We start from the raw sequence: 12127 nt of genomic DNA on the forward strand, positions 1-12127 counted from the left end.
TGTTATTTTGCTACTTTAGCAATACTTCATAAAGACTTATACTGAGAGTAATAAATCTTTTTATGGATAATGTTTACTGAACTGTTCAATACTGGAAGATTCACCAGTCTGTGGAGGTTCAAAGTTCAGAGTTTTATTTGTCACATGAGTCATGCACAGTATAACTGGCAGTGACATGCCTTTGGTATGCTAAGCCATACGTAAATTAACTGGTTTGTACTTTGTAATTATTTTGTTGTGCATGACATATATTTCAGTACTTATATTTTCTAGTTTGTAAGAACGCATAAGAACTGTAGTAACAACTGTCAAATAACGCGGTAAAGATTTCGCAATTAACTACAATTTCCTTTGCAGACCACTAGATGTCACTATCTTACTAATGAACTTTCACAGCCCATAACTGACAAACGTTCACTGACAAAACTACCATGTAACAGTAATAATCAACATGATTTTTTTCCTTATCAAGTTATATTAAGTGGTTTGAAATTAAAACATTCTTCATTTTATATAAGGACCATAAACTAAACCCAAGGAAAATGTTTTGGGAAAAAACATTCTTCAAGGTGGAAACGGAACAACTTTTCTGTGTACTTTGACCATTCTATTTTTGAGTGTGTGTTTGAGTGTTGAGTGTTTGAGTGTTGATGGCGACACGCTTGACTACATTAACCCAGTATGGCACCACTGAGCACCACTGTCTCTGGTTTCACCTGCACGTATCATCGAGCAGCACCAAGGCCACCTGCCTGGCTTGGCGCCCTCAATCTTTAATGACCCGAGCGTGTCTGTCCCGCAAACTCTGAGGGGTGTGGCTCAGAGGGGAGGTAGGCATCTTCAGTGCCTGCTGGGGCCGTGAGATGGAGAGACTACACTGAGATATGTTTCCTCTCTCCCCTGTGTACCAGGCGCTCTGAGCCAGCTCACCGAGGGTCCGGCTTTCCCAGACTTTCACTCATCCTCCTCGCTGCCAAGTCGGACAGTCTCAGGGCAACTGCGAATGCCCGTGCCAGAGGCAAGAGAAGTCGCGGAGTCCTGGAACCCTAAAGTGGACACCTGAGACCACCCCCCCTCCCCTCCCCTCCCGTCTCCGGCACCTCCAGACAGAGCCTCCTTTCCCCTCTCTGCTCGTGCATCAGGGTGGGAGCGACATCCCACCTCTCCCCTCCTGCGTGCCTCCGTCAGCCACTCCAGTCCAAGTGTCGGAGGACGAGCATCGATGCCTGGTGGACATCCTGCCTACTCGGCAGGAGCAGAGCAAGCCGGAGAGACAGATCTGTAGACGAGCTTCGCAAGGGAGGGAAAGATGTCGTTCGGGGGGCTCGCAGGGCTAAAGGAGAAGGTGCTGAACCCGGGAAAAGACAAGGTGAAGAACACGGTCAGCGACTCTCTGGGGAACCTGCAGAAGTAAGTGTGCGCAGTCTGAGCTCACTGGGAGACGGCCGCGTATGGCATGGTTTTAGTGCTAAGACAGCACAGAGAGTTTGACTACTTTAACTGGACAGGTTTTATTTAACAAAAACGTGACAGAATATTTCAGCATGAAAAATGAACTCCTTTGAGCATGTGCAGAGTTTCTTATGACTTCTAATACACCATTACGTATTATACACTGAAACATAACCCTTTCTTCCTGAAAATGCTATGAAGTTGTGTTTAAGCTGCCGTTTTCTGACTTAGTGTTTTTATTTTGAGGTTTCCATGTTGAAAAACAAATATTCTACACATACCCTTACATAATATTATTACATTTACATTAAATATTAATCTTTTACGTGGTTTCTTATTTGAATGATCTAGATTACTGATGCTATTCATGTGAGTATTTGAATCACCAGAATGTCGCCGACGCAAGACAGCTGCCGAAGCCTGTTGTGTTTTATGCAGTATTTCATAATCTCTTTATCATAACTATCTTATTATTTGAAATATAAACTGAGCAAGTTGCTTATATACTGAAATATTCACATTATAATGTTATCTGTCATATATATATATATATATATATATAACAATTCTGGAAACCTCAAATAAATGAAAACTGTTTTTTGAAATAAGACAACTTGATAAGACGGATACAGGATATTATTCCCCGTGCTTAGACAGGACTGATGCGCAGAAGATACAGGTGTAAGAGAAATGAAATCACTAAAATTACCTTTACATCGCAAGATTTAGAGAAGCAACTCATACCGTGAAGGATTAAAATGATGATATGTATGTTTATATATCATCTAAATTAGTTAATCCCTGTACAATTAAGTTTTATGTGGTTTACTTTATATGTTGTTGCAATATCTTTATATTTGAGTAGTGCAAATAATGTAGATTTGGAAAATATTCTATTGTAATTTTGAGTGATTGTATTACTCATAATAAATACTTCAGGAGCTGCAGTTTATCAATTATTCATCTCACTAGTTCACAGTGGGCAATAAACTGTTACGGGGAATGAAATCAAGGGTTTTTAAAATCATTCAGAGAGTGAAAAGAGTAAAACACGATCTTTACATTCAAACTGCACGGCCCCCTTGTTCATATAGAGGAAACGATTTTAATGCTGATAGATTAAACATATTTTTTTGACTGCTGCTGTATAACTGGCTTAGGGTTTGGGTTTGGGTTTGGGTTTGGGTTGGGCTGGTCTGGGCTGGGCTTGGGGGAGACGTTTCTTCATGGCAAGACTGTCAATCATCAACTCCTTTAATGAACATGGCACCGACAGTCAGGTCTTTCAAATGAGTTTTCTTTTCATTGGAGAAGGACAAATATAAATGGGCTAGGAGACGGTGCATTTGTGATGGCCGAGAGTAGAGGAAAGGCTCGACGCAGCACACGAGAAGCCTCTGTCCGTCACATTCATGTCCAATAACTGTTTCCATCCTGTGAGAGGCAGGAGACCAGGTGCGTGTCTGAGGGCAGGCTAGATGAAAGTCAGGGTTTCCGGGTGGAGGATGAGAGGGGAGTTTGAGGTCGGGTGACGGAGCAGGTGTGCGTGTAGGGATGGAGGTGGAGGAGAGCGCGGCTGGCACACTCTACGCTCTGTGCGTAGGCTTCGCGGTGATACGCACTGGGTCGACTCTGGCCGCCCTCCGATGACAAAGAGCATCTGTGTGTCGGGAAGCACAGTAGCTGTTAGGAGTTGATCTCACACACATACTGTAGTAGGGCAGAGCTGGTAGGGCGCGTGGTAAGGACGAGAAGCTCTGACAAATTTCCGTTATCCAGCGTCATCCAGTGCACAGCCTCACGGCCTTGGAGGAAAAAAACGAATTTTCCTCGTGTTGTCGACATGAAACGTGATCGCACTGTCACATCCAAAAAGGCGCCCAGTGTGTCCACCTCTACACGTCGTAATGCTGAAGTGTGTCTCGTGCAGCCCGCGCTCTGCTCTAAGTGTCTCGTCCGCCTCTCTGCAGGAAGGTGGATGGCACCAACGTGAACGAAGATCGGATCGAGCTGATGGAGGATGGGCGGCCGGTGTCATTCCGCCAGGTTGATCCACCTCTGCTGGACTGTGCCTGCTTCGGCCTGCCCAAGCGCTACATTACCGCTATCCTCTCTGGCCTGGGCTTCTGCATCTCCTTCGGCATCCGCTGCAACTTGGGCGTGGCCATCGTGGAGATGGTCAACAACAACACCGTGTACATCAACGGCACCGCTGTCCATCAGGCGAGAGAAAAAAACCCAACACCAAATACCACTGACAGACTGTGCAGGGCGTGTGGTGTGTTGCCATGGATTCCTGCACGTGGTTTATCTGTCTTCGTGTTGTTGTTCTTCCAAAGTGCAGGCGTCACACTATGCTATTTTGCACTGCCACTGGCTAGCGGGAGACATTTCTTTGTGAATTCAGGTTTTTTGTTGTCATGTGGAGCACAAAGTTTAAGATAGGGCAAGCTAACCAAAGGATGAGCAGGCTTTTGATTTTAGCACAAAATCTCATGAATGGTTTTCTGGGTAATTAGCTGCAGCAATTTCCTGTGGTCTGAGACAAAGCGACGTATGAATGACAAATGTGCTCTCTCTCTCGCTATCTCTTTCTTTCTCAGTCTATCTCTCTCTTTCAGTCTATCTCTGTCTCAATCTCTCTCTATCTCTCAATCTCTCTCACCTCTTTCACTCTCTCCTCAGTATTCAGTGGTGCATCACACACACACACACACACACAGACACACACAGACAGACACACACATACACACACGCATACACACACACACACACACACGCACACACACACACGTACGCACGCACGCACACACACACACGCATACACACACACACACACACACACACACACACACACACACACACACACACACACACACACACACACATATATATATATATATATATATATATATATATATATATGCATGCACATCTATTTGTACCTGTTGGCTAACTTCCTAAAACTCTCGTGTGTTATGTCTGGTTTCCAGCCTGCGGAGTTTAACTGGGACCCTGAGACAGTCGGGCTGATCCACGGCTCCTTTTTCTGGGGTTACATTATCACTCAAATCCCTGGTGGCTTCATCTCCAACAAGCTAGCAGCTAACAGGTGGGGCCCTTACTTATATACATATAAAAGTCAATAAACTTCAACAACCAAAGCAATAGAACTCAGTCTCTGCTCGACAGCAAGTAAGCGTTCACCTTTACGGGGGGGTTGGTGACTGGAAGGGTTAACGCAGTGCGATGTGTTGATGAGAGGCGCGATAACACTCCTGTAATAAAAGCACACAGGAAAAGAGGACACCAAGCTGACAGAGTTAATAATGAAAGATCCCACTGCAGATCTCTCTCTGAAACACCAGCCGTCCGCAATATTACAAGTGTCACTTACGCACTGTTTTGGAAAAAAAATAAAATGTGAAAGGTTGAAGTAAATTGTGATAAAGTACAAGAGAATAGATCCGAAATGGCTCCCTGCTCTATGACTCAGTGCAGCACAGGTTTGGCTTACCCTGGAGAGAATCGATCCAAAATGGCGCGCTGCTGTACAGGGTTGATTTACCCTGCAGCTTTGCCTACCGCCACATGCCAGGCCATCAACTGTTATAGTTGTTGCCGTGCTAAAGCCTGCTTTTTCAAGGTAAATACTGTTGTTGTTGGTTTTTTTTGCCACACCTGGCTATTGACATTGGCATATTCAATTCTATCTGAATAAAAAGCTGAGTATTGTAGTGTAGCTGTCACTGAGGCCCTGGGAGACACTGCAACATCAGCTCTCAGAATCTCGAATTCTCCTCACCTTGTGTTTCAAGAACCTTCTTACTTTATTACACTTTTGTTTTGTTGATATTGTTAAATTCCAACCATTTTTATATTTATATGCAAATATGTAGTATTATAAGTGGCACAAAAATAGCAAACATTGTCTCTTTTTTTCCCTCGACCACTTTCCTCAGGGTGTTTGGGGCAGCGATAGTGCTGACGTCCTTGTTTAATATGTTCATCCCGTCAGCCGCCAGAGTCCACTACCGCTGCGTCATGTTTGTGCGAGTCTTACAGGGTCTGGTGGAGGTTGGTACACGCTTCTGTAACTCTTTAATACTACACCTTTTATATTTAACTTTTCCCTCCATCTTGTATAGTTTTCAGGTCATCGGCTACATTTAAAGTGATAGCATTACACACGGAAGTGTTTTGTAGTTTCTATCAAACACAGTAGATAGGTCAGTGTTATGAATACTAACAGGATAATATCTAATTATCTGCTTAGTCCACAAATTTGTGATATTACAGTTTGCAGGGCATGAGTGCCAGGCAAGCAGCATTCTGCATCCTCTGATTACGTGTGTGTCATCAGGGTGTTACGTATCCAGCCTGCCACGGAATGTGGAGCAAATGGGCGCCTCCACTGGAGAGAAGTCGCCTTGCCACGACATCTTTCTGTGGTAAGTAGACCAGTGAGACACAGAACATTATTCTACAGCCTCAATGAGTTTATGAAGTCTCCCAAAGTTGCCACTTTGGGTGTATGTTAACGGAACGCTCTCCATTAGTTTGTCAGCAGACGTGGTGCTCTTACAGTGCTCATGCGTCAGCGCTAGAACCAAGGACTAATTCACCGCACGATTCTGAGCGCGCTATTAACCGGACCGTGGTCAGTGTCCAGTATTAAATCCAGCTGAATGAATTTGCTTTACAGATATCAGTCTACCCCCACCCCCATACACACACACAGATACAAGTGCATTAAAAACGGTGCCATGGCAACCCATTCGTCGCACGTCTCTTGACATCGCCGCTGAATGGACAGCGCGCGTGCAGCCCCACGTGAAGGAGGCCTTCTACAGTCGACACAAATAAAGGCACGCTCGTATCCGCGCGAAGCACAACGTGGGATGCCGGCCCACTTTAAACTGAAGTGTTTATGACCGTATCTAGTCATTAAATACACATTAAAACACTTTTTCATTAAACTGACATTACAAGAAGCTGAAACTCAGTAGCACGCGAAGAGACCGGCTGGAAACACGTAGCTATTAAAACAGCTGAAAAATATTTAACGTGCTGTGGTGCCCTGTTTACATTGGATATAATGCGTCATATATTTTGTGCTACATAATGTTTTAAATGTAAAATGTTAAGAGCATGTATATCTTATGAGTGTTTGCTAGCAGTTTCCTTTTGACAGTTTCGGGATAAAAAAAAGAACTTTGTGACATCAAATAATAGTAAAAAAAAAAGAGTAAATTATAACAGCAGACCGCTGGCCATTTTTCATGTGCGCCTGCAACTGCGGGCACCGCTAAATTACTGCACGGGCGCCTTTGTGATATACGGTATTAACAGCTCGAGCACCCCCGTGCGCGCCTTTCTGCACAGGGTCTGATATACTGACCGCGTGAGCACCCCCATGCGCGCGTGTCTTCACAGGGTCCTATGCAGGTGCAGTGATTGCCATGCCGTTGGCTGGAGTACTCGTGCAGTATGTGGGCTGGTACTCTGTCTTCTACGTATATGGTAAGAAGTTCATAGTATCAAAAACATTTATTTATTTATTTTAAATAATTTAAACATTTTTCTCACACTCAAAATGCACTCAGTCAATTATTATGGATATTAGTTGCGGTGCCTTATGCTTAGTATCATACTAGGTTCTTAGGAAATGGTATGAATATATAGAAATGATTTCAGAATTATAGTAATTATATTTAGTGACACAAAGCATGTTTTAAAAGTAAGAGTTCCCAACCTTAGGCCCAACATTTGCCATTCCAATAAATTTGGACATACTGTCCTATCAAACTCATCGCTTTCAAGAAAAAAAAAAGATACACGAGTCATTGTTTATCAACCAGCCTAAGCAGCAACTGATCCACAATTAATGTGGAATACAAATCAAGATTTAAAGGAGAAATAAGCCACTTTTCCAGTTATTCTTCTTCACATTAGGAAAGACATTGTGCTGACACCTAGTGGCCTGGATGTAGCAGAGATTTTGTACCAAATGTATTTTAAACATGGCCACCTCCTTGTTGAGGTCCTGCTCTGTGGAGTGTAAACTGGTTTATTTGGTTACTACAAAGTAATCTGATTCTTCAGGTCATGTGAGCTGCACTTTAAGGTCAAAAAACAAAAAAATCACTTTCATAATTCATTGTTTGCTACTTTATGGTTGTAAAAATGATTTATCGATAATTTAAATGCTAGCTGACCTTTAGTATTTGAATTTAGCTTTGCATTTAACTATTATTTACTGAATCTGAACAAAATGGCCTACAACTCACCTTATGGGGTGTTTACATTTGTCCAGGAGTCTTTGGAATTATATGGTATTCTTTCTGGCTCCTACTGACCTACGAGAGCCCAGCAGTGCACCCTACAATCAGTGATGAAGAGAGAATATACATCGAGACCACGATCGGGGAAGGGGTCAACTTAATGAGTGCTACCGAGGTACAATTCCATAGCATGCTATGCACAGCCTACTGTGAAAGCAATGGGCAGTGATGTTCACTTCACTGGCTTTCCTTTTGGAGCTGTGATGTTCAGTACATAATAAGCCTTGCGTGTTTTCTGACACAAGATTTTTAAAAGCTAAATATTCAGAAGTTTTGAGAAAAAAACAGGATAGTCTGTGCTGGGAAAGTTGATTTTCTTGCCTCCCTACAGAAATTCAAGACTCCATGGCGACGTTTCTTTACTTCCATGCCTGTGTATGCCATCATTGTGGCTAACTTCTGCCGGAGCTGGACCTTCTACCTGCTGCTCATCAGCCAGCCCGCCTACTTCGAGGAGGTCTTCGGTTTCCCCATCAGCAAGGTGCTTCACACCTGAGGAACCTCATCGCCCATCCACTGTGCCTCAGACAGACGTTTGGCATAGCAAAACATACCTGCATGGGAAATTTGAGATTTCAGTGCGCTATAGTGTTTAACGGAGCTTCAGGCTAATGTTATCGGAAGCGTTCTTGCACAAAAGCAAGTGAGCATCAAAACTTGACAGGTAAGTATCCGATGGGTTAACTCTTCTTCGCATCCCCTCTCTTAGGTGGGCATCCTGTCAGCTGTGCCCCACATGGTGATGACCATTGTGGTGCCGATTGGTGGACAGCTGGCCGACTTCTTGCGGAGCCACAATATCCTCTCCACCACCACCGTGCGCAAGATCATGAACTGTGGAGGTTGGCGGCAGGCGGGCAAACCCAAGCCGAACCACAGCGAGTGAACATAGAATACACCTGTCAGAGATGTATGAAAAAGCATGACGCAGGGGACTTGTCCTGTCTTTCTGGCTTTCAGGTTTTGGGATGGAGGCCACATTACTGCTGGTGGTGGGATTCTCGCACACACGGGGGGTAGCTATCTCTTTTCTGATCCTGGCCGTGGGCTTCAGTGGTTTCGCAATATCAGGTCAGAGGACCATGTGTTCACAAGCGAGTTATCAGATATATACAGAAATATACACTTTAATCTTTTGTGACTTATAAAAATATCAAAATCCTGAAGTTGAAATTGTAATTATACTTTATCAAAGCTACTTATTGGTTGAACTGTTGTTTTGTTTCCTTGTTTTGTTCATAGATTTCATTTTCCCCATGGTTGGCCAGTCATTATTATTATTGTCATATAGATGACATGTCATTATTATAATTATTATTATATACTTAATGTGTCATTACCAATGATGTCTCAGCAGTTCTCTATTGACACTCTTTAAACCTTTTAGATTATGTCTACATGTCCTGTTAATGCACTGGTGTGACTGGTTTAACTGGTGTAACTTGTCTCAGGGTTCAACGTGAATCACCTAGACATTGCTCCACGCTACGCCAGCATTCTGATGGGCATCTCCAACGGCGTGGGCACCCTGTCTGGCATGGTGTGCCCACTCATTGTGGGAGCACTAACTAAACACAAAGTAGGAGCATTTCCTCATGTTGATGTATGCATGTGCAGCAAGGAGTGAACGTTTTGAATGTAGAACAGCCAAATATGACGGCTTCTTTCAGTTTAAAATGGTCTGATTGTACAGACTACACCTGTAAGGTGATATGACCACATAAATTCACACTTACTGCGTATCCTTTCCATCTGCAGACCCGTCGTGAGTGGCAGAACGTCTTCGTGATTGCCTCCATGGTCCATTACTGTGGCGTGATCTTCTACGGCATCTTCGCCTCGGGCGAGAAGCAAGACTGGGCGGACCCCGAGAACACCAGCGATGATAAGTGTGGCATCCTGAGTGAGGACGAGCTGGCCGGGGAGGAAGAGGAGCCGAGCTGCGACAGCGCCCTCGCCAACAGCCGGATGAAAACGTACGGGACCACGGCGGACAGCTCCGCGCGCAGGAAGGGCTGGCAGAGTAAAAAGGGCATGACAATGCAAGAGGAGCATTGTGAAAATGGAGACTATCAGGAGCACTACCAGTGAAGCCTGACCTCATCTCCCTCACCCCTTAAAATATCTTCTTCAACACCCATGCGTCATTACCCATGTGACTGTGCAATATATTCATATATTTTTTGTGAGTACCCCCCAATAAGTCTATTTTGTCTTAATTCTGACTTATACTGGCTGTCCATTTCACTTTCATGTTTCTACAGTATAGACACTCTGGGCAAAACAGGGGGAGAGACTAAAAATAATTACAACAATTACGTTTTTAAAAAATGAAAATATTGTCAACAAATCATAAATGACTTCACAAGTAACAGTCACAGTTTCTTCACAGTGTTCACATTAAAAATCCAGTGGAATTGGAAAGTTATGTATCAATACGTGTTTTATTTTTTATCTTTTTTTTGCCAGTTGTAAACTCTGCAATAAAAGGCAAACACTAAACGTGTTAAGGAATCATATATCAGTCATATATCAGTCATGTAGTTCTACAGGCATATCATTGGGAAATCACATCTAGGCTCATTCTAACACCCTCAAACCTGCATTAAAACACCTGCGTTATTTTGTGTATTATCATGTGGTCCTTGTTTAGTGCTTAATGATCGGGAATTTTAGTTTGCTGGGTTCTCTGGCACAATGCACAGAACATCTAATCCATATCTAGAACATAATTTTAATACGTATAAACATGAGTTTCATCTCCCAGACCTTCATAAGCACTCTCTGCTTGCGCAGCTCATGAAAAACCTCTGAACTAAATCTCATGATGGTTATAGAAGGTTTGTGTTCGTGTCATTACCGCATTTACACGTTTGATGAGCCAAGTGGTGTGGAAAGAGTGATGCAGAAACTGAAGCCTTTATCATCCTGTTATCTGGGTTCCCGTGGTCTAGCTCCTCTGCGCTTCTGTCGGGTGACTGAGTCGTTACGGACTGACAGAACTCTGCTGGTTTTCATCACGGAGAAGTAAACATCCTTAGTTTTATCACTCTTAGCCCTTTTCAAAGCAAGCAACATTTCATCCCGTGCACCAAACAGGTCTGGGTCTGAGTGAGAACAATAATGTCAATCTTCCATCATTCTTACCCCATTTTTTTATCCTGTAGATTAATATCCAGGAGTTTTAAATTCTTGGGTACATTGTATCATGACTTTTATACTGTGGCAGCAGTTGTTCGCTGTGACCTGTTACAGTACCTACCACAGCATTGTAACCTAGATCCTGTGACACCTCCAGGTCAGTATTAGGGTTGGTACTGACAGATTCTGGCACAGTCCTTGGTGATGTTTCAGGATGTCGATAAGTACTTCCTCCAGATGAGCCGTTTGATCATCTCATCTCTTAACCTTCCTTTTATGACAGGGTGTGGTTCTAAAACAGCAAGGCACAAGTACTTCTCATCATGTGATCAAACACATATTATAAGATACTGACAGATTAAGATGTGTGTCTTTATGTACCTTTAAAAGACCTGTCAGTGTTGAATGGAATTAGCTGGAATTGTTGAAGAAATCGCTTGGCTCCATAATCCAACACTTTTGATGTCCTGTTTTGGATTCAGGCAGCCTCACCACATCAGACCAGACCTGAGAGAAGCGGGTTTGTAGGACAGGAGATCAAATCGGACTGAGAGCCTTTTCCACTGGTCTCGGAAAACCATTCCAATAGCATTAAAGTGGATTTGGACGTGTCCAGGGATGTGTCCTTCTCACAAGGCCAACCAGCCCCCCCCATGCACACACTGCTTCTGAGCAACTGGCCCACACACAGCGGACCGCCAATAGCAAAGGTTTTGTTTATTTCTGAACAGTTTGTTGACTCAGAAAGGCCCAGGGTGGATGGCCCAACAGCCAGTAAATGATTAAGAGTGTTTTTAGATTTGGCTGCACACATAAGAATGCTGGGCTTTTATATCGTAGTGAAGATGGATTTCTCTCCACTGGGGGACCGTGACATAAATGACCGTGATGCCTCACATTAGGTGTAGGAGATCTGAATCACAGTGTGTGATCATAGAGAGCCAAACTGAAGACTCTGAAACAGGTTACATTCCACGCTAGTGGTTTGTGCACAAGGTTGTTTTTATGCCACTGTCTTTGTTAATCAAACTTTTCATTTCTTAACAGTTTAAGACTCTTATGTACCTCATTGTATATAATTCTTGAGAAGTCAGACACACGTTAGAGACTCTCCTGTCAGAGGTGTTGTGAATATTCATTACTCTTGTTTTTTCTTCAGCAATTTTTCAAATAGACAGTGATGTTTTTCT

At 43.4% G+C, this 12127-nt stretch overlaps 1 protein-coding gene and 1 long non-coding RNA gene across 2 annotated transcripts; one reads left to right on the plus strand and one right to left on the minus strand.

The window, feature by feature from the left end:
* Positions 1-5: 5 nt before the first annotated feature.
* slc17a8 (solute carrier family 17 member 8) lies at positions 6-10298 on the plus strand. The gene is made up of 12 exons (XM_027030761.3): positions 6-1410; positions 3423-3675; positions 4446-4564; positions 5415-5529; positions 5816-5903; positions 6889-6975; positions 7769-7911; positions 8128-8277; positions 8506-8638; positions 8757-8867; positions 9248-9375; positions 9555-10298. Exons 1-12 carry the CDS (start codon positions 1310-1312, stop codon positions 9885-9887), a joined length of 1761 nt encoding a protein of 586 aa, XP_026886562.1. The 5' UTR covers positions 6-1309; the 3' UTR covers positions 9888-10298.
* A 110-nt stretch (positions 10299-10408) lies between these two features.
* On the minus strand, positions 10409-11544 carry LOC145658630 (uncharacterized). Its single transcript, XR_014124292.1, has 3 exons — positions 11319-11544; positions 11059-11229; positions 10409-10903 (listed from the first exon to the last, which is right to left on the minus strand). It is a non-coding gene; the product is annotated as an uncharacterized LOC145658630 (long non-coding RNA).
* Between the last annotated feature and the right edge of the window lie 583 nt (positions 11545-12127).

The sequence above is a fragment of the Electrophorus electricus genome, chromosome 6, assembly GCF_041902795.1.
Source record: "Electrophorus electricus isolate QZ-2024a chromosome 6, ASM4190279v1, whole genome shotgun sequence".
NCBI lineage: Eukaryota > Metazoa > Chordata > Actinopteri > Gymnotiformes > Gymnotidae > Electrophorus > Electrophorus electricus.

What these genes read in the sequence shown, in the direction of transcription:
- slc17a8 (XM_027030761.3), top strand. Translation starts at nt 1,310, where the DNA reads ATGTCGTTCGGGGGGCTCGCAGGGCTAAAGGAGAAGGTGCTGAACCCG. An exon ending in ACGGCACCGCTGTCCATCAG is followed by an intron (nt 3,676 to 4,445) that starts GCGAGAGAAAAA and finishes TCTGGTTTCCAG; the next exon opens with CCTGCGGAGTTTAACTGGGA. An exon ending in ACTTAATGAGTGCTACCGAG is followed by an intron (nt 7,912 to 8,127) that starts GTACAATTCCAT and finishes GCCTCCCTACAG; the next exon opens with AAATTCAAGACTCCATGGCG.